Source organism: Mobula birostris, chromosome 18 (genome assembly GCF_030028105.1).
Source record: "Mobula birostris isolate sMobBir1 chromosome 18, sMobBir1.hap1, whole genome shotgun sequence".
Lineage (NCBI taxonomy): Eukaryota > Metazoa > Chordata > Chondrichthyes > Myliobatiformes > Myliobatidae > Mobula > Mobula birostris.
In genome coordinates, this window is record NC_092387.1 from 36,105,436 (window position 1) to 36,128,980 (window position 23,545).

General features: G+C 42.4%; 1 protein-coding gene across 10 annotated transcripts in view; it reads left to right on the top strand.

Moving 5' to 3' along the window:
• Window positions 1-23,545, top strand: part of shld2 (shieldin complex subunit 2) — a 107,412-nt gene that overhangs the window by 63,116 nt on the left and 20,751 nt on the right. For all 10 annotated transcript variants that reach the window (XM_072282495.1, XM_072282488.1, XM_072282498.1 and 7 more), the window contains one exon: window positions 20,164-22,001. In XM_072282495.1, coding sequence (XP_072138596.1) covers window positions 20,252-22,001 — 1,750 coding nt within the window. In that variant the 5' untranslated portion in view covers window positions 20,164-20,251. The remainder of the gene's footprint in view (window positions 1-20,163; window positions 22,002-23,545) is intronic.

Consider the following 23,545-nt stretch of genomic DNA (forward strand, 5'->3'; position numbering starts at 1 on the left):
AGCCAGAGGCTCAGCAATCTCTTCCCTCGCCTCGTGGGCAGCCTGGGAAAAGCAGTCCTAACTGCTTCCTCCGTTCATGGGCAATTAGGAATGGACAATAAATTCTGGCACTGCCAATGGTGTCCACAGCCTCTGAATTCAACTTGTTGCATTTGATAGCAGAACTACCACCATTTCCTCAATTGTTCCTTTTCAGGGTTTTTGGTGTAATTTATCACTGCCAGATGATTTATCCAGTTTTAGATCCTTCAATATTTTTTTCTCTTTGCTTTTCCCATATTAAATATCCAACACAGGAAGTAAAATTACATGCTAACTATTGCAAAGAGGTTCTAGTAAGTTTTGTTTAAAAGCATTTGGGTTTTGGTGAGAATTACTCTGTGTAGTTTTGACCGTCTTCTCTAAATAAGGTCTTGATTGTAACAAAAGGGACTTGCAAGATTGCTTCGTGAGCCAAGAGGACTGAGTATAGTCTAAGTACCATTGGCCTATATTTTCTGAACTATTGCAGAGTGAAAGGTGATCTCATTGAACATGTAAGGCTTTACAGTTTTGAGCGGGTGCATATTAAGGGATATCTTCAGATAGCAAGCACTTAGAGGTAATTTACTTTAAATGATTGAAACTTTGGAGGGGAGAATGACCAGCTTGAAACACTGCCTCTACATGCCTGCTTGAATCTTGCAGCTGACTGAAAAATTAAAGTCATAAAATGCTGGAAATACTAGACCAACAGCAATGTGGTGAGAGAAACAGTTGACACCACATTGGTGATTAAATCTAATGAACAGTTTCTTCTGTTTGTATTTCAGAATTCCATAATCCTCAGTATTTTGCTTCTGTGTCCTCGGTGGGTTTAAGGAGTCTGGTGGTGTGTCACCTATTTTTAAATGCTCTGCTTCTGGTTTGCTGTTGTATCCATTCTATTTGTATGGCTTTTTTGGATCAATGGTAGCCCTCAGGGTATTAATGGTAGAGCACTTACCAGTAACGTCCCAGAATAAATCGTAAAATGGCAACAGTGGAGACCTATCAGACCTTTGTCTGGGCAGCTCTCAAAGCTATATTTGGTTCCAATGAAAATGCTAACTAGCATTTTCAAATTCTCATTGACTTTAGACATGGTATTGGGACACAGGAAGTTTTATTTAAAAAGAAAAAGTGATATACCAAATTTGTAATCAGCCAGCCTAAAATGTTGACAGAGAAATTATTGAGACAAATTTTAAGGCTAGTGTAAATCGTCATTTAGAAAGGCACAGTTTCCAGCTGAGGAGCTACACTAGATTGCTAAGGGATGACCATGGCTGACTACGTAAATTTAATTTATTCACAAGTTAACAAAAAGTGCACAGGTAGCAGTTTATTTGATGTAGTTGATAATGGATTTTAGCAAGTGATTTGGCCGTATCCTGTGTGGAAATTAATTAGATAAGTAAAAGCTTCAAGGATCCAAGAATAAATACTAGATTGGATTGAAAATTGACTCAATGGCAGAAAGCAACAATTACAGTTTTAATTATCCAAGCCACGTGCAGTGAAATTCCACCAGACTGTCTGGGGCCCTTACTTTCCTGTTTGCCTGCGTTTTTTTTCCCCAAGTTCTGACCAGTTCCCTTTTGAAATGCATGATTGGATCTGCTCCTACTTTGCTGTCAGGCAATGCTAATCAAATTGAATTGCTAATCACTCTTTCCACTTTTAAAAATAGAGATTTCCTCATTATTTATGGTGTTCTTATGCCAATCACCTTATAGCTGGGTCACAGAACTGTACAGTAGAGCACAAGAACAGACCTTTGATGTTTCACTGAACACAACGCCAAACAAAATCTCTTCTCCCTGCACAGTCAGTGAGGATCGGAAATAACATTTCATCCTCGTTGGCCATCAACACGGCGCACCTCAAGGATGTGTGCTTAGCCCACGAGCTCTACTCTCTCTGCACACATTACTGTGGCTTGGCACAGATGAAACGCCAACTATAAATCTGCTGATGAGACAACTGTCGTTGGCAGAATTTCAGATGGTGACAAGGACACACATAGGAGTGAAAAGATAGATCAGCTGATTGAGTGATGTCACAATAACAACCTTACAGTCAACATCAGTAAGAGCAAGGAATTGATTGGGGAAGTTGAGGGAACACACACACGTCTGTACCGAGGGGTAAGCAGAGGAAAGGGTGAACAGTTTCAAGTTCCTGGGTGTCAGCATCTCGAAAGATCTATCCTGGGCCCAACATATTGATGCAAGTACAAAGGTGGCCCAACAGCTGCCATATTTCATTAGAAGTTAGAGGAGATGTGATATCTGTATTAATAAAGACATTTGAGTATAAAAGTCCCGACCTTCAGTGTACGTTACACATTGTTGTACTCAGTGTCTCTATTAATGAAGCTTGAATTTCCATTGATTTATTACCACTTTCTTAAACATCTATGCTGCTCAGTGTACACAGATATCACTTCTCTCAGTTCTTGTGCCCACTTTAGAATTGAACCTCTGATCTAATGAACTATTTTGATCTTTCAATTAAAATGTTACCACTGACATTCTATGTGATAAATTCAATCTGTCAGGTGTTTCTCATTCATTCCTACAGCATGGAGTCTCCCACCGGTCCTCCCACTGTTCACTACTGAGTTTTGAAATTGACCCCTGTATACCCAAATCAATACAGAAATGGGGAAAGTTGTATCCACGGCACCAGTTTCTGAGGAACACCACACTCTGAATCCCTTACTACTGCCCAGTCACCACAACTCTTTACACAAGGAATTCTGCAGATGCTGGAAATTCAAGCAACACACATTAAAGTTGCTGGTGAACATAGCAGGCCAGGCAGCATCTCTAGGAAGAGATACAGTTGACGTTTCGGGCCGAGACCCTTCGTCAGGACTAACTGAAGGAAGAGCTAGTAAAAGATTTGGGAGGGGGAGGGAGAGATCCAAAATGATAGGAGAAGACAGGAGGGGGAGGGATGGAGCCAAGAGCTGGACAGGTGATTGGCAAAAGGGATATGAGAGGATCATAGGACAGGAGGCCCAGGGAGAAGAAAAGGGGGGATGGGGGAAAAACACAGAGGATGGGCAAGGGGTACAGTCAGAGGGAGAAAAAGGAGAGAGAGAGAGAGAGAGAGAGAGAGAGAGAGAGAGAGAGAGAGAAAGAATGTGTGTATATAAATAAATAACAGATGGGGTACGAGGGGCATTAGCGGAAGTTAGAGAAGTCAATGTTCACGCCATCAGGTTGGAGGCTACCCAGACGGAATATAAGGTGTTGTTCCTCCAACCTGAGTGTGGCTTCATCTTTACAGTAGAGGAGGCCGTGGATAGACATATCAGAATGGGAATGGGATGTGGAATTAAAATGTGTGGCCACTGGGAGATCCTGCTTTCTCTGGTGGATAGAGCGTAGGTGTTCAGCAAAACGATCTCCCAGTCTGCGTCGGGTCTCGCCAATATATAGAAGGCCACATTGGGAGCACCAGACGCAGTATATCATCCCAGCCAACTCACAGGTGAAGTGTCGCCTCACCTGGAAGGACTGTCTAGGGCCCTGAATGGTGGTAAGGGAGGAAGTGTAAGGGCATGTGTAGCACTTGTTCCACTTACAAGGATAAGTGCCAGGAGGAAGATCAGTGGGGAGGGATGGGGGGGACAAATGGACAAGGGAGTCGCGTAGGGAGCGATCCCTGCGGAAAGCAGAGAGAGGGGGGGGAGGGAAAGATGTGCTTAGTGGTGGGATCCCATTGGAGGTGGTGGAACTCTTTCTTCTGTTACTAAGCCAACTTATTGTCCACACTGCTGGTGGACCTGTTAATCTATTCTTGGCAAGACTATTTTAATGACACCTTATCAAATAATAATCAGTTTCCTCAGAACATCTTGGGGGGGTTCAAATGTTGTGACTTATTCACTGGCATTTTCTATCAGTAAATCTAAAGAACACTGGATCATAACCCCTGCTGGGGTTACTTTTTTTTTTAAAAAAAGAAAAATTAACTTTATTTGTCATATGCATATTGAAACATAACAGTGAAATACATTGTTTGCATCAACAAATGACACAATGCGAGAATGTGCTGGGGACAGCCAGCAAGCATTGTTATGCTTTCCAGTGCCAACATAGCATGCCCACAGCTCACTAACCCGAGCCTGTACACCTTCAGGATATAAGAGAAAACCACATTGTCATGGACAGAATATACAATCCTTACAGACAGCAGCGAGAAACAGACTTAGATCACCCACTAGAGTTGTGCCCCGTGTTACTGGTCCAAGTAATCTACCAACAGTAAGCCTGGTCCTTATTGCCATCACCACCCCCAACTCCACCCCCCCCATCTCAAACATGGATGCTTATGAACCTCTGGCCCAACTAATGTCAGGTCCAATCCTTGGTCTCCATCAACACATGGCAATCCTTAGATCCTACCCCTTCCACCTGTTGCATTGATGATGGGAGCATTTTACACTTGTGTTACCTGCTTTGCTGACCAACATTTCAGATGAGGGTTCCTATTTCTGCTCCTATTTGGCCTCGGGGGGGGGGGAAGCGGGAGAGAAGAGAGCAGAGTCCCTCAAAAAGAGAAGTGAAGGGAGGAAAGAAATTTTGTTGTGGGCGGGGGGGGGGTTAAAAGTTGGATTGATGATAGGATAAAAGCTGGAGAGAATGTTAGGAGTTTCTTGGAGCAAGCGAACAAGGTGGAGCTAACGGTGAATTCAGAGTTATAAAAGAGAGAGAGAGGGTGGGCGATGGAAGACTGATGGGGAGCTGTTGGTGAGGAAAGAACTGCAGCCAGACATTGCTGGAAGTTTGTTGGCAGAGGGAGCACAGTAGAGTGAGAGGGAAGATTGGGTGGCTGTGTCAAATATGGAGGGGGATTGAGGAATGAGTGACAGATGTGGAGGAGAGCAAAGAGCAGCATGGAGAGAGAAGGGGGATAATAATAAACAAACACCTATCTGCCTGACAAGACTTCCTCTCACACACAGGCATGCAACCTGAGCTGCTTCTCTAGTTGATTGTCACTCTCCCATCAAGTACCTTTGCAATGCAATCACTCTTGGTGATATGGATGGAGAGCAATCTATGAAAAAAAAGGGTGGGTCCTTTCCACAAAATATCTTTTATTAAAATTGAAGTCCATATGAAGGGTGGTTATAAAAACAAGGGAAAATTAACAGCTCTGTACCCAAATTCATGTAGCATCTGACACAAATATCAAGAGCCAACAGCAGAAATGTAAATAAACAAGTATGATATGATAGCTACTAAGGGAGTTCAAAGCTGGGAACTCAATGCTCAAGGATATATAATCTTTAGGAACAGATAGAAAGAAAAGATGGTTAGATAGCTCTGCTAAGAAATGAATTATTGCAGTAATGAGAGACTCCCTCAGTTTAGAAAATGTGGAGTCCATTTGGATGGAGATTTAAAAAAATAAAAAAAGGCACAGAAATGGGTACAGGATCCCAAAAAAATCCTGGTTGTTGGAAGGGTATAAATGAAGTATAATCAAGGTATGTAAAAGGACTAGTACATTAATCATAGCTGACTAATTATCATGATCTAATAAGAGGTGCACACAAGAGTAGACCGTTCAGCTCCAATGGCTGCTCTGACTCTTAGTAAGATCAAGGTTAATCTGACATTCCTCAAAGCCATTTTCCTGTACTTTTTCTGTAACTTGATTTATTTATTGATTAGAAAACTACCCCAGACTTGCATATTCAGGAGTCTGACCCTCTTTGGAAAGAATTCTAAAGATTCCTCAGAGAGAAAAAAAATTCCACATCCCATTCTTAAAAGGGTCTCCCCCTTATTCTGAAATAATGGCAGCCAATTATGGACTCTCCCATGAGTATATATATCCACTCAACATTTACCCTGTCCTGGCCACAATAATTAATTCATAAAATGCATTTGGGGTTAGTTTCCTAGAGCATTATTTTGTAGCTACAGATAAAAGACAATCTTGGATCTAATAATGTGTAATAAGTGATCTCAAAGTAAAATACAGTGCCTATAAAAAATAATTCACCACCACCCCTCCCACAAATTTTTATGTTTAATTGATTTACAATGGTGAATCAGTGATTTAATCTGGCTTTTTTGACACTGATCAATAGAAAAGACTTGGATCAAAGTGAAAAATCTCTACAAATTGGTCTAAATTTATTGCAATTATTAAAATAATTGTTTGCATAATTACTCACCCAACCCCTCCCCCTCCCCCCCCTTCAAGTCAGTACTTAGTAGATGCACCTTTGGCAGTAATTACAGCCTTGAATTTGTGTTGATAGGTCTCTATCAGCTTTGCACATCTAGACACTGCAATTTCTCCCCATTCTTCTTTACAAAACTGCTCAAGCTCTGTCAGATTGCGTGAGGATCATGAGTGAACAGCCCTTTCAAGTAGAGCCACAAATTCTCAATTGGATTGAGGTTTGGACTCTGACTTGGCCACTCCAGGACATTAACTTCATCAGTGTTAAGCCATTCTATGTAGCTTTGGCTTTATGCTTGGGGTTATTGTCTTGCTGGAAAATAAATCTTCACCCAAGTTGCAGTTCTCTTGCAGACTGCATCAGATTTTCCTCTGGAATTTTCCTGTACTTTGCTGTATTCATTTTACCCTCTACCTTCACAAGCCTTCCAGGGCCTGCTGCAGTGAAGCATCCCCACAGCAGACACCACCATGTTTTTGCTGATGTATTATGTTTGGCTTACACCAGAAATAGTGCCTAGTCTGATGGTCAAAAAGCTCAATTTTGGTTTCATCAGACCATAGAACCTTCTTTCAGCTGACTTCAGAGTCACCCATGTGCCTTCAGTCAAACTCTGAGGCACCCAGGCAACTGTTGTTGTACATGCAGTCTCTCCTATTTCAGGTACTGAAGCTTGTAACTCCTCCAGAGTTGTCTTAGGTCTCTTGGTGGCCTTCCTCACTAGTCCTCTTCTTGTACAGCCATTCAATTTTTGAGGACAGCCTGCTCTAGACAGATTTACAGCTGTGCCATATTATTTCCATTTCTTGATGATTGACTTACTCATCATTGCCTGTACTCCAAAGGATAGTCAGTGACTTGGAAATTTTCTTGAATCCATCTCTTGACTTGTAGTTTTCAATAACCTTTTCACAGAGTTGCATGGAGTGTTCTTTTTTTGCCTTCATGGTTTAGTTTTTGCCAGGATACTGACTCACCAGTAGTGGGACTATCCACCTACAGGTGTATTTTTACTACAATCAATTGAAACACCTTGACTGCATACAGGTGATCTCCATTTAACTTATTATGTGACTTCTAAGACCAATCAGCTACACCAGTGATGATTTGGTCTGTCATATTGAAGGGGGTATATACTTATTCAATCAGTTATTTTGTGTTTTATATTTGTAATTAATTTAGACTACTTTGTGGAGATCTGTTTTCACTTTGACACAAAAGAGTCTTTTTCTATTGATCAATGTCAAAAAAAGCCAAAGTAAATCCACTGTGATTCAATATTGTAAAACAATAAAACATGAAAGCTTCCAAGGGGGGATGAATACCTTTTATAGGCACTTTTAGGAAGAAGAGATTGCTTGATATAATTTGGCATTCAGTTACAGAGTGAAAAACTTGAGTTTGCTTCAAACTTCAATAAGGGGAATTAAAAAGGAAAGAATATAGAACTGGCTAAAGTGGGCTGGACAAATAGAGTAGGAGTTAGATGATGCTCAGTGAGTATATAACCTGATGAAGAAAGAAAGTAAGAGGGGATGTTAAGAGGAAATTAGAGAGAACACTAAGTTGAAAGGTAAATATATAAGGTAGTAAATGATAGCCCAAAAACGCAGCATCCCTGTAAGGAGTTTGTACATTCTCCCCATTACCAGGTGGATTTCCTTCAGGTGTCCGGTCTCTTTCCACATTCCAAATACCTATGGGTTAGTGGGTTAATGGCTCACAAGGGCGTAATTGGGTGATGCGGGCTCGTTGGGCTGAAATGTGTCCCTAAATAAATTTCAGAGTCAGTTATTCAGAAGACAATAGCAGAACATTTGATGAAGCAATTCAGCATGGAATCATGAAGGGGAACCTATGCCTCAAAAATATACAGTATTAGATTTCCTTGAGGAAGCATCACCACAGAATCAGTAGAGAGAGAAAAACCAGTAGTTTTAAGCTCTTTGGATTTCCAAATTCTGTCCAACAACATGCCACACAAACGTTTATTTTGCAAGACAAGTGTTTGTGATGTTGCAAGAAATGTATTAGAATGGATAGAGGATTAGCTAACAAACAGGAGGCAGAGACTGAGATTAGTGGGTTATTTTCAGATTGGCAATGTATAACCAGTGGAGACTCCTAGGGATCAGTGCTATCATGATTTAGAATAAGGAAGTGAAAATACTGCAGACAAATTTAGGAAAGACGCAAAGTGGAAAGGCAAGCTGTGAGGCCAAGACGAAGAGTTTACAAAGAGGCATTGATGGTGAAATGAGTGCACAGAAAGTTGTCAAATAGAGCAAAATATAGAGAAAAGTGAAGATATGCACTTTGGAGAAAGAATAATGGAAAAGATTATTGTTTAAATACAGTAAAGTCTGCACTAAGCTGGAGCACTGGTGATTTGAGCATGTAACCCAGAAAGCGAGCATTGTAATGCAGCACATAATCAGCAAGGTGAATGTCTGCTGGATATTTTTTCCAAGAGGGTTGGAAAATGCAAGTACAGATGTGCTACTACAGCAGTGTAGGTCACAATGTCCTCACATTGAACAACCCTTCCTTCTGCTCTGTTCACTTTTTCCGGATCAAAGGTGTTGCTATGGGAATTTGCAAAGGCCCAAACGACGCTTGTCTTTTTGTGGATTATGTGGAACAGTTTTTGTTTCAGTGCCTCTCTGGTCCCCTTCCACAATTCTTTTACTGTTACATCAATGACTGTATTGATGCTGCTTCCTGCACTAATGCAGAACTTGAAAATGTCATTAATTTTGCTGCTAATTTCCAGCCAGCTCCCAGTTTCACTCTTCCCTTCCCTCTCTGCCTTTATCTTGGTGGTAGGCTGGTGACAAATATCCATCACAAGTGGATAGACTTCCATAGCTTTGGCTCCTATTCTTACCTCCTTTTTGACTCCTGTAAGGACTCCATTCCATTCTCCCTGTTCCACCTCCTCCATCATACTGGGCAGTGAGACTTTCTTTGTAATGTTTTATTTTCCATAACTGTAGATTCCTCTTCTACCAGTTTTAACAGAACTATTGACTACATCTCTAGAAGAAATTGCAGAGAGTTATGAATGCAGCCCAATATATCACACAAACCAGACTTCCTTTCCTCTCCGTCAACACTTCCCCCTGCCTCAGGAAAGCAGCCACCATTATCAAAGACCTTGGCTATTCTGTCTTCTCTCCTCTGCCATTGAGCAGAAGATACTAAAGCTTAAAAGCCTCTAGCACCAGACTTCAGGAGAACATCTATGTCACTGTTATTAGTCTCTTGATCAGACCTGTCGTATGCAGAAGAACAACTCTTGATCTCCCATTCTCTCTGATCATTGTCCCTTCACTTCATTTATTTACCATCTCTACACTCAGATTTCTCTGCCTGTGACCTCCCGCACCACTATAATGAGGTGCAACCGAATCCCGAGGGGCCTAGAATGGTCATGTTACAGTCTCCTGAACTTGACATCAAGTTCTAAAATTCAGATAACTCAGTTTCTCTGACCCAGAGTGGGTCAGGTCACGATCTGTAATGTTACTCAGCTTTTCTCTGTCCATTGGCATAGCCTGACCTGCCAGAGGTATTCTGCAACCCTGCATTTCACAATTATTACATTTCTTTGTCTTTGCGCTTCCTCACCAAATGCCCTGGAGCAAACCTGGCCTCACCCTATCTGAGATATTGCTTTTCTCGTAGCCAACTCTCCCATGTCCTGCTGCTCTCTTAGATATGAACTTGGTTTTTCGGTCCTTCCAGTTCTGAGAGAGGAGTTGGCCAGGATTGATTGGAAAAGAACACTGGTAGGGATAACGGCAATGGCTGGAATTTCTGGAAGCCATTCGAAAGACACAGGATGTATACATCCCAAAAAGGAAGAAGTATTCCAAAGAAAAAAATGACACAACCGTGGCTTACTAGAGAAGTCAAAGCCAACATAAAAGTTAAAGAGAGGACACATAATAGAGCAAAAATTAGTGGGAATTTAGAGGATTAGGAAGCTTTTAAAAACCAACAGAAGGCAACTAAAAAAGACACTAAGAAGGTAAAGATGGGATACAAAAGTAAGCTAGCCAGTAATATTAAAGAGGATACCAAAAATGTCTTCAGATGCATAAAGTATAAAAGTGAGGCAAGAGTGGATATTAGACCACTGGAAAATGACACTGGAGAGGTAGTAATGGGGGGGGGGGAGTAAAATGAAATGGTGGACAAACTGAATAAGTATGTTGCGTCGGTCTTCAATGTGGAAGACACTAGCAGTACTGTGAAAGTTTCAGGTGTCAAGGGTCATGAAGTGTGTGAAGTTACCAAACTAGAGAGAAGGTTCTTGGGAAACTGAAAGGTCTGAAGGTAGATAAATCACCTGGACAAGATGGTGTACACCCCAGAGTTCTGAAAGAGGTGGCTGAAGAGATTGTGGAGGCATTAGTAATGATTTTTCAAGGATCACTAAATTCTGGAATGGGTCTGGAAAACTGGAAAATTGCAAATATCATTCCACTCTTCACGAAGGGAGAGAGGTAGAAGAAATGAAACTATCGGCTTGTTCATCTGACCATGTAGCTGGGAAGATATGGGAGCCAATTATTAGTGATGAAGTCTCAGAGTACTTGGAGGCACATGATAAAACAGGCACGGTTTCCTCAAGAGAAAATCTTGCCTAACGAATCTGTTGGAATTCTTTGAAGAAATAACAAGCAGGATAGAGAAAGGAGAGTTGGTTGATGTGTATTTGGATTTTCAGAAAGCCTTTGACAAGGTGCCACACGTAAGGCTGCTTAACAAACAATGAGCCCATGGTATTACAGGAAAGATTCTAGCATGGATAAAGCGGTGATTGGCAGGAGGCCAAGAGTGGGAACAAAGGGAGCCTTTTCTGGTTGGCTTCCAGTGACCAGTTGAGTTCCGCAGGGGGTCTGTGTTGGGACCAATCCTTTTCACATTATACGTCAATGATTTGGATGATGGAATTGATGGCTTTATTGCAAAGTTTGCAGACGATATGAAGCTAAGTAGAGGGAAGGTAGTTTTGAGGAAGTAGAGAGGCTACAGAAGGACTTAAATTAGTAGAATGGACAAAGAAATGGCAGATGGATACAGTGTCAGGATGTGTATGGCCATTTGCTTTGGTAGAAGAAATGAAAGAGTTGACTGTTTTCTAATTGGAGAGAAAATACAAAAATCTGGGGTGCAAAGGGACTTGGGAGTCCTTGTGCAGGATTTTCTAAAGGTTAATTTGCAGTTTGAATCTGTGGTGAAGAAAGCAAATGCAATGTTAGAATTCATTTCAAGAGACTAGAATATAAAAGGAAGGGTGCAATGTTCAGACTTTATAAAGCACTGGTGGGACCTCACTTAGAGTATTATGAGCAATTTTGGGCCCTTATCTTAAAAAGGATGTGCTGAAACTGGACAGGGCTCAAAGGAGTTTCACGAAAATGATTCCTGGATTAAATGGCTTGTCATATGAAGAGAGTTTGATGACTCTGGGCCTGTGTTTGCTGGAATTCAGAAGAATGAGGTTGTGACCTCATTGAAACCTATCGAATGGTGAAAGGCTTTGATAGAGTGGATGTGGAGAGGATCTTTCCTGTGATGTGAGAGTCTAGGACCAGAGGACACAGCCTCAGAATAGAGGGGTATCCTTTTGGAATGAAGATGAGAAGGAATTTCTTTAGCCAGAGAGTGGTGAATCTGTGGAATTCTTTGCCACAGGCAGCTGTGGGGGCCAAATCTTTATGTATATTTAAGGCAGAGATTGATAAATTCTTCATTGGTCAGAGCATGAAGGGTTTTGGGAAGAAGGCAGGAGATTGGGGTTGAGAGGAAAATTGGATCAGCCATGATGAAATGGTGTTGCAGACTGCATGGGCCAAATGGCCTAATTCTACTCCTGCATCTTATGGTCTTCTATAAATAGTGTAAAAGAGGGATAGCAAGGTAGACTTCATGGATTCATGGACCATTCAGAAATCTGATGGTTGAGGGGAAGAAGCGATTCTAAAATGTTGAATATGGGTCTTGATTCTTCTCAACTGCTCTGGAACATCTAGTGCTCAAGTGTCGTCCATTTTATCTGCCATGGGAGTTTTCCACCATCGTCCTGGTAGCGGTATACATTCCGCCTCAGGCCAGTGTCAGGCAGGCACCAGAGGGGCTGAGCAGCATGATGAGCAGCCACGAAACAGCACACCCTAATGCCTTCCCTATCATTGCTCGGGATTTCAACCAAGCCAGCTTGAAGAAATCGCTGAACATCTACCACCAACATATCACCAGTAGAACGAGAGGAGCCAACAAATTGACCACTGTTAACCACCATCAAGAATGCTTGCCATACCATCCCATGCCCATTCTTTGGAAAGTCCCATCACCTGGCTGTACTTCTAGTCCCAGCACATTGGCAGAGACTAAAGACCACAGCACCAATGGTGAGGACCAAGAAGCTATTATCAAGGGTGTGGAGGAGTGCTTATAGGATGCTTTGAGTCAGTGAACTGGACAATATTCAGGGATTCAAATTCAGATCTGAATGAACACACCACGGCTGTTACCAACTTCATCAAGACCTGTGAGGATGAGTATGTGCCTTCAAGCACATACTGGACATACCCAAACCAAAAACCATCAATAAATGAACCAGGAGATATGTAGTCTGCTGAGGGCTAGATCTGTGGCATTCAGGACCGGTGATCCAGAACAATCCAAGAAGTCCAGTTACTGTACGGCCTACAAAGGCTATTTTAAGAGCAAAAAAACCAATGCTGATTGAAGTTAGTGATGGAAACAGATGCGCATCAGCTGTAGCAGGGTTTACAGGCTGTTACTTCCTACAGTGTGAAACCTAACATCACCTGAGAGCCTGTAATGCTTCACTCCTAGATGAGTTAAATGCCTTTAATACATACTTTGAAAAGGAGAATAAAACTACACCTAGGAGAATCCCTGCAGCGTCCAGTGACCCTGTGATCTCTGTCTCGAAGGCCGATGTCAGAACATCTTTCAAGAGGGTGAATCTTCACAGGGTATGAGGTCCTGTCGGTGTCAGCATTGAAAACCTGTGCCAATCAACTGGTGGGAGTGTTCAAGGACACCTTCAGTTTCTCACTGCTGCAGTTAGAAACATAGAAAACCTACAGCTCAATACAGGCCCTTCGGCCCACAAAGCTGTGCGGAACATGCCCTTACCTGAGAAATTACCTAGGGTTACCCATAGCCCTCTATTTTTCTCAGCTCCATATACCTGTCCAGGAGTCTCTTAAAAGACCATATCGTATCTGCCTCCACCACCGTCGCCGGCAGCCCGTTCCACACACTCACCACTCTCTGTGTAAAAAAACTTACCCCTGATATCTCTTCTGTGCCTACTTCCAAGCACCTTAAAACTGTGCCTTCTCGTGCTAGCCATTTGAGCCCTGGGAAAAAGCCTCTGACTATCCACACGATCAATGCCTCTCATCATCTTATATGCCTCTATCAGGTCACCACTCATCTTCCGTCACTCCAAGGAGAAAAGGCCGGGTTCACTCAACCTGTTTTCATAAGGCATGCTCCCCAATCCAGGCAACATCCCTGTAAATCTCCTCTGCACCCTTTCTATGGTTTCCACATCCAGTTGGGGATTCCCATCTGCTTCAAAAGGGTGACAATCCTACAAGAGCAGGATGAACTGCCTCAATGAGTATTGCCCAGTTGCACTCACATCTACTGTGATGAAATGCTTTGAGATGTTGGTCATGGCCAGAATCAACTTCTGCCTAAGCAAGGACTTGGACCTGCTGCGATGTGCCCATCATCAGAGTGGATGCAATCTCACTGGCTCTCCACTCAGCCTTGGATCACCTGGACAATAGCAATATCTGTGTCAGGCTGTTGTTTATTGATTACAGCTCAGCGTTCAACACTAACATACCCTCAGTACTAATCAACAAGCTCCAAATCCTGCACCTCTGTACCTCCCTCTGCACCTGGATCCTTCACTCCTTCATCAGGAGACCATAATCAGGTCAGAATTGAAGTGACGTCTTCTCACTGACAATCAACACCGGCGCAATTCAAGGATGTGTGCTTAGCCCACTGCTCTGCTCTCTCTGCAGCCACAACAGTGTTGCTAGGCACAGCTCAAACGGCAGCTATGAATCCGCCGATGTTACAACTATTGTCGGCAGAATTCAGAAGGTGACAAGGAGGCGTACAGGAGCGAGATATTCAGCTGCTTGAGCAGTGTCAAAACAACAACTTTGAGTTCAACGTCAGTAAGACCAAGGAATTGATTGTGAACTTTAGGAAGGGGAAGTTGAGGGAACACACAGCAGTTCTCATCAAGGGGTCAGAAGTGGAAAGGGTGAGCAGTTTCGAGTTCCTGGGTGTCAACATCTCCTGACATCCAACATATTGATGCGATTACAAAGAAGGCACAACAACTGCTATATTTCATTTAGGAGTATGCAGAAACTTGATATGTTACCTAAAACTCTGTCAAATTTCTACAAATGTACCATTGGAGAGCATTCTATCTGGTTGTGTCACCGTCTGGAGGGGCCACTGCACAAGATCAGAAAGAGCTGCAAGCTCAGCCAGCTCCATCATGGGCTCAAGCCTTCCAGCATCAAATACATTTTCAAACAGTCGTAGGGCTCTCAGTATACTAGGTGGACTGTTAACTGTTGATCGCTTATTACCAAAATGGCTTCTCTGAGGTGTTATATTAAAATGGCTTCTCGTAATGTTAACTGCTGAGCAGGGGGTTCTCTGTAACTGCAATGTTTGGGTTATACAGGAAGATAATGGAAACTGTATTCCTTTGTTAGCCAATGGAAGTCATGTTCTGTTATCTTGTATATGTGTGCTGAGCTGAGGAGCGTGGGCTTTTTCGGGGGGTGAGCAGAGAGGACAGACGTGTGAGGAACGTATGGGGTTCCTGGACAGCGGACACCGAACCTCGGGGGTTTGGAGGGTGGCTGGAGTCTCAGAAGGACGTTGTGGATGGAATCGGAGGTGTGAGCTCCAATGTATTAAAACATTATGTGCACAAGACTGATAAGTTATTTATGTGGCGCCTTTTCTTGTAGTTGTTTCTACTAACCCAACACCAAAAATTTGCTATAAAGTATAATTCTTTACTCGCACTTGGTATATTGTTTCATATTTGTGTCGTGGCTGATCATTGGGCGACTCACACCTTATCCGCACCAAAGCAATTGCACTGTTGGCGGGGTTGACGGCTATTCACCCTAGGCAACGGGGGGTCAGTGGGGCAAAGGCCCTTACACAGTGATGCCTCAAAAAGGCAACATCCATCATTAAGGTTCTCCATCACCCAGAACATGCCCTCTTCGGATCGCTACCATCAAGAAGAAGATACAGAAGCCTGAAGACACACACCCAACGTTATAGGAACAGTTTCTTCCCCTCCATCATCAGATTTCTGATTGGACAATAAACCCATATACACTACCTAACTATTTTTTTTCATTTTTTGCTAATATATATTATTGTAATTTATAGTTTTTTAAAATTATTCATTACAATGTGCTGCCCCAAAACAACACATTTCAAATATATGAAAATTGATTCTGATTCTGATTCTCCTTTCCAATGGTACTAATGAGAAAAGGACATATTGCAGATAGTGTAGGTTCTTAATGATGGATACTGCCTCCTTGAGCACTATCACCTCCCTGGTGCCTTACCTTCTTTGCTTTCTCCCATTGCCAACTCTCCTCTCCTATCAGATTCCTTCTTCTTTACCTTTCCCACCCACCTGGCTTCACCTATCACCTTCTAGTTATCCTCCTTCCCCCTCCCCCACCTTTTATTGTGTCTTTCCCCTTCCTTTCTAGTCCTGAAGAAGGGGCTCAGCCTGAAACATCTGAGGTTATTCAGCATTTTGTGTGTGGTGCCTTTTGAAGATGTTTTTGATGGTGGGGGAGGATTCTGCCCATGATAGAGCTGGCGGAGTTTACAGTGCTCTGCAGCTTCTTTTGATCCTGCGCGTTGGATACTCCACACCAGGCTGTGATGCAACCAGTCGGAATGCTCTCCACTATAGATCTGTAGAAATCTGCTAGAGTCTTTAGTAACATACCGACATACCAAGTCTCCTTAAACTACGTGTCTATTTACTGAATTGTTCACAGAGAACCATGCTTCTAGAAATTTTCTTGCATGCCACATGTTTGCTTGTGCCATGACTTTCACTAATGCCTAGTTGAATTTGTGCCCCTCTCGAACATCATGGGTGGAGACCAGGGAGAGTTGGTTATGCCGCTTCACAGCCAGTGGATCTTCTCATGGATCCTTGTGGATAATTTTCTCCCAGTTTCTTGACTCCTTGGACAAAGGTGTCAGGGCTTAGATCTGTTCTCCTCTTTCCTGTCTACTCTGGCAGTCCTTCAGCCTATGTGTAACTATTTGGGCTTCCCTTACTCACTCTTCCTTCAGTTAGTTCTGACGAAGGGTCTCAGCCTGAAACGTCGACTGTACCTCTTCCTAGAGATGCTGCCTGGCTTGTTGCGTTCACCAGCAACTTTTATGTGTGTTGCTTAGATTTATGCTTGGAATGGACTGTGGGGGAGGAGAGGGGTGTTAAAGTACAGGAAACTGCAGAGTAATTGGCTGAAGTTATCAAATAAACTCAATCTTTTTATCAGAGAATAGCTTTAGAAGTGTTATCATAAGGCATGGTGGAAAACTTAGATAAGTAAGATGAAGGTAAAAGAATGATGTAGCTAATATTGCAAGCCATTGGTGTGGTGGGGTGTTATCTGTTAATTGTGATAAGGATCTTTGGATTTGTAATTCTCTGAGGGGATGCTGAAGAACTGGGATGAGCAGTAAATACTTCTTTGTTGAAATGGCTTTGCACCAGTAGACACTGCCCAGACAATGTCTGCTTGTTTTTAAAGAATGCGTCTCTTGTAAAAGACCAGTAGATGAGTGTCCATTTATGGCCTTCAGTTTAATCCACCTGATTACATTGATTGGTGGTCAAAGAAGCTACATCATTTTGGACTTCATGACCCTTTAGATCTGCCTAGTCAACTCCTCTGGTATTTCAGCCCTTACTTATCTTTATCTCCCTCACCCATCCTACACCATTTCTCCTTCAGGCCCCTGATCTTGTGAACAATTCTTCATGCCCCCTTTTCTCCTTCATCCTAATGATCACACAGCTTTGATCCAACTCATTTTATTTGCCACACACACAGAGTAGTGCCTCCACTTCCTGAGGAGATTGAGGTGAGCGAGGCTCCCTGGCCCCATTCTAACCACCTTCTATTGGAGCACCATCAAGAGGGTCCTGACCAGCTGTATCACTGTCTGGTATAGGAATTGTAAGGCAATCTGACCATAAGACCGTGCAATGGGTTATGAGGACCGCTGAGAGAATCATCTGGATCTCTCTCTCCCCCCAGTCTAGGACATATACCAGAAGCACTGTATTCACAAAGCCCTCAGCATTGTTGAGGACTCCTCACATCTGTCCCACAATCTATTTGACCACCTACGGTCAGGCAGAAGGTACAGCAGTATAAGAGCAAGGACTGTTAGGATGGGTAACAGCTGAACAGCCTGCCACCACCCACCACTGTCATTATACTGCTATATATTTAACTATATGTCTTATATGCACTTTACATGTACAGTGTACATCTATATTATATTTCTATAAAGTTAATATTATTGTGTTAGCATTATTTTATGTGCTGAATGTGATATATGTGCTGTGTTTTGAACCTTGGTCCCGAAAGAACATTTTTTTCATTTAGCTATATACATGTGCCTGGTTGAACGACAATTGAACTTGAAAATGCTGGAGGAACTCAGCAAGTCAGGCAGCATCTAATGAGGGGAATAAACAGTCGATGTATCAGGCCAAAACATTGTCTGTTTATTCCTCTCCATAGATAATGCCTGTCTTGCTGAAATCCAGCATTTTGTGTTTGTTGCTCAAGATTTCCAGCATCTGCAGACCTACTTGTGTTTATCATTTTATTTGGAATCTTCGTAAATTTCTAGAAATGCTTAACAGGTCAGGCAGCATCTATGGAGAGAGAAACAGATTTCATGTTTCAGGTCTTTCACCAGCACTAGGAAGTTAGTGACTGAACACATTTTAAGCTTCAGGAAAAAAAGGTGAATTAGGAAAGGGAAAGTTTGTGATGTGATGTGGGAAACTGAGAGAGACCATAGTAGAATCTCTGGCTAAAAAGAGTGGGTGAATTAGTACTGTTCGTTCCTAAAAAAGCACATGAAATGCAGCAGGCATCTTATCACTCTTTCTACCATTCAGGGACTCGAATGCTCCAGGTGAAATGGTGATTCACTTGTATGGCTTACTGTTTAATGTACTGTATTCCATGCTCATGATGTTGTCTCCTTTACATTGTGGAAATCAAACATGGATTGGGTAATTGCTTTGTGTGATATCGCTGTTCAGTCTGTAAAAGTGGCCCTGATCTTCTATCTGCCAGTCAGTTAATTTTCCACCCCACCTCCAATCTGATATCTCTGCCTTTGGACTTCTACGTTGTCACCAAATGCCAATGACAAATTGCAATCATCAGAGCTCAATATGTCGAACAATTTCTGTCACCCAGTCTGTGTTTGGAAAGATGATTTGGAAAGCTTCATTTTCTTGAAAACCTCCATTAGGCTTGTAGCTCAGACGGACAGGGGAATATAAGTGAATAAGATCTCGGCAAACCAGTATAATGTCTTTCACTGAAATCATGGCTAAGCAGAAAAGGGATCCCACCAGCGGTTTTTGGATACCCTGTCACTGAGCAGACCTGCAAGTGACAGAATAAATGACACAAGATTTGTTAAATGGGGGGATCTTCTTCACTCAGGGGATGGTGTGAGAGTGGGATAAGCTGCCAATAGAAGTGGTATATGTGAGTCCAATTGTGATACTTACGAGAAGTGTGGTTTGGTGCATGAATGAGAAGCGTATGGAGGGCTACCTCCTGGTGCAGGTAGATGCAACCAGTCAGCAGACCAGGCCAGCATAGACTAGATGGGACAAAGGACTTGATGGTAGTGCTGTATGACTCTAAATTGGATCATTTAGTGTAGTTTGCTCTGATAGGGTCTCCTCTACATTGTGAAGGAATTGAGTGCCCTCCACAGGCATTATGATGCATTGCTTTTGATGCAAAATTCTATATTTAAAATATTTCAGGGTTTACCTTCCTCATTAACCTGACAATGTCCCTCTGAAGAAGGCATCCATTTTGTTCCATTTCCCCTTTACATCTAGGTATCATAAATGTTTGCATAATTTTTACCCTTCTTGAAAGTATATTGAATTTCTACGTAATTGTAAGTGGAGCGTGAATATGAAGGCAACTGTTATGCATTGCAAAGCTGCTTTGCTGATCTTTTACTGCCTTCATGAACTTGTTCTGCCACTGATGCTCACAAATCAGGTTCTGTACCCAATGAATGCTGAATTAGATGGCCTCACCCAGGATGAATTAAATGGAAAACCATGACTCATCTTCACAAGCCCAGGCAGGCTGCACAACATTCAAACACAGATAAGATGTGCCAATGTGTTTGCATTCCTTTCACTTAGAAGATTATTCACCCAGCCCTGACTCAGATGAACCAGTATTGTTGCATTCCTTTCACTGAAAAGATGACTTATTCCCCGATCCCCACCTTCCAACTCTGACTCCGATAGAATGGATAGTCTATAGTACCATATAGTTACTGAGTAAAGTCCTCAGACTGTCTGGCAGAATGGGTAGCCTGAAACAGTATCATACTTTATACACATATGGTTAATTTATAATATAACAAAATTATGCACATTATGTTCATGCTTAAATCTCCTCAGTTCCTATCTATATTCTTATGACAAATTTCACGACGTATGTCAATGGATATCAATTCTGATTCTGGTTCCAATGTTTGTTGACTTCATACAGATTTGATTAAACTGATACAATTCTGTTGGAGACAATATCATATTGGAGACGCTATGTCCTGGAAGGACTGAAGTACTTATCAGCACAAATGAGTAATAAGAATAAAATCCACATTTTCCTTGGAGCACCAGCCATTCCGACGCAGCAGAAACCACCAGCAGCTGAAGCAGTGATTGAAGGAAGCTCTAAGAAGTGGCTTCAGTGCCACTTTTTGTATGATGCAGGATCTCACACCATCAAAAACCGTACGACTGAAACCTCACAGAAAACCTTTGAGTGTCACAACGTTGTGGTACAGTTGGAAAACTATGCCAGACAGTTTTCTTCTTCAAAGTGTGAAGAAGGAATTGTAACAGCATTCCAAGAGTGTTCTGGTGAAAGCCTTGATTCCTCAAGGCTAGAGCAGAGACAGAGTGCCAGGTTGTCCCATGAACATCTCAGTACTAGAAAGAAGGGAGAACGGAGGGAGTTGAGCAACAAAAGACTGCTGTGTTTTGAAGGACATCTCAAAACAGATGAAGAACATGTCAATGAATCCACCAATGTACTTTGCACAGAAGATGATTTCAAGACACCTGAGTTTGACAATAGACGTACCCAAAGCAAAAAAACTGAAACTGAATCGCAGAACACCAACAGCACAACACTACAGAACAGACTGTTGAAAGAAGATGATCATGAATTACTACATGAGTTGCTGATGGAATATCTGCAGGACACCTTTCCAAATGAGGAACAGAAATGTTATTTCAAATGCACAACAGTGAACCAAAGTTTATCAACAGACTCTGAGTTCCTCAGTGTGTTGGCAGCCAGTCAAGCTGCTGTTCTTTTACAGAAATGTTCAGAAAGTCAGTTTAATTTAAAGACTAAACTGAAAACAGATGCAACAGATGCTGAGATGCCCTCTCAGTTAATGACATCTACACTTTGGCCTGTTAGGCCTTCTGGACGATGTGAGAGTGAGATGGTGGGCAGACGAGCTGATAATGCAGAAAGTACCCTGGAGCTTTTCAACACATTGAGTAACCAGCAATTGTCTGCCAATGGAGTTTTGGGTGGAAGGACATCAGAGGGATCAGAGCTGCTCTTTACTTCCATCACTGATAGGTCTGAAGGTGAGGATGAGATTAATATTGAGCCATACAGTGGAGGAATCCTGTGCTCTCAAGTTGTGAACTCCACCAGGTGGTCTTTTAAAAAAATAGTGGAAATATCCAAGGGTCCTGATGAGTTAAATAAAGGAATCCAGAAACCTAGATCTCCAGATTGTCTAGATAAAGTCCGGCCATCACCCAACAGAATGAAGACAAAAGAGAAACCTAGATCCCCAGATTGTTTAGATAAAGACCGGCCATCACCCAAGAGAATGAAGGCAAAAGAGAAACCTAGATCTCCAGATTGTTTAGATAAAGACCAGCTATCACCCAACAGAATGAAGACAGAAGAGAAACCTAGATCTCCAGATTGTTTAGATACAGATCACCTATCACCCAAGAGAATGAAATCAATAGAGGATAAGAGAACCTCTCATCTTGGACATTATCTACAAGCAATGAGGGTACAGTGGCCAACTCTTACACTTGGCTTAGTGGAAACAGAACAACTTAAGTGTTGCACTGACAGGAACAACAAGTACCACATTTTAGTCACGGTTCTCTTCTGCTGCCTCCTGAAGGAGATAGAGATCAAGTCAGGATCACTGGCTGGGCGCAGAGTCCCCATAGCAACTATTGTGGTAACAGACCAATCAGGAATAACCGTAAAAGTCGTGTTGTGGCGAGCTGCTGCTTTCTGGGCACTGGCTACATTCCCTGGAGATGTCGTACTACTAACAGGTAACAGAACATTTCATTTACTTATCCTCTGAGAAAGTTAATACCGGTGGGGTCTGAAAAGCAGATCGTATTACAGGTTGGTTCTTGGTTTAATAGCTGAGTGGTGCGCTCAGCCTTAGTCTTTCTGACAGACGCAGAGGGCCAGAGTGTGTCATGGAGAACTGATGCCAACATCCTCCCCATGTCTGTGATTCCATGTTCACAGTGCTGAAGTCTGGAAAAGCGTGGCATTAATTAATTAATTAGAGATACTGTACTGTGTAGAATAGCCCCTTTGAGCCACCCTGCCCAGCACCCCCCCCCCAATTTAACCCTAACGTAATCACTGAACAATTTACAATGACCAATTAACCTACTAACCAGTTAGTCTTTGGACTGTGGGAGGAAACTGGAGCACCTGGAGAAAACTAATGCATTCCATGGGGAGGACGTACAAACTCCTCACAGAAGATGCTGGGATTGAACTCTGAACTTCGACGCACTGAGTTGTAATAGCATTGTGCTGATCACTACGCTATCGTGGCGTGCTTTGATTGGCATGTGGGGTGTCTTACTGTATGTCACTGAACTCTCCACTGAGAGAACTGGAAGAACTCAGCAGGTCAATCAGTATCTGTGGAGGCAAGTGATGTATGTCGACAGTTTGAATTGCGACCCTGTGTCGAGACAGGGAATGGAAAAGGAAAACTTCCCAGTATATGGCAGTATGAGAGGGGATAGGATAGACCCAGGTAGCTGATAGCAGGAATTGTGTGTGGTGGGGGGGTGGCTGGGAATGATGGCTTAACAGAATCATATGGGAGATGATGTACAGGGAATGGATAGGAGTAGGAAGACTGAAGAATTGAAAAAGAAAACTATGTGAAAGATGAGTATGTATGGGAGGAGAACAACTCCCCCACCGTGTTAACACCCTGGTGAATCTTCTCAGCACTCTCTCCAGTGAAACCACATCCTTTGGTGCAGCAACCAGAACTATGTACAGTGTACCAAGTTTGTTCTAACTGGTGTTTTGCAAAGTTGCAATGTAACGTCCCAACTTTCATACTCTATGCCTTGACCTATAATACTAAGCATGCATGTGACCTCTTCACCCGGGTGTCTATGTATGTTGCCACTTTCAGTGAACTATTATCGAACCCCAAAGTCTTTCAGTTCATTAACATTCAGTACCCTAACATTTACTCTATACATCCTAACCCTATTTGACTTTCCAAAATACATCAATTTACTCTCATCAGGATTAAGTTTCATCTGCCAACAATTCACCCATCTTTCCATCTCATCTGCATCCTGCTGTAGTCTTAAACAACCTTCCTTGTTATCCACAACACCAACTTTTGTGTCATGTGCAGAATTGGCAGTCTTACCTCTTGTATTCACATCCAAGTCATCAATATGTATAATCACAAAAAACAAGGTTCTCAGCACAGATCCCTGGGGTACACTGTTGGTCATAGACTTCCAATAAGATCTTTCCACCTCTACACTATGCTTCCTCTCACCTAGCCAATTTTGGATCCAATTAGCCAGCTCACCATAGA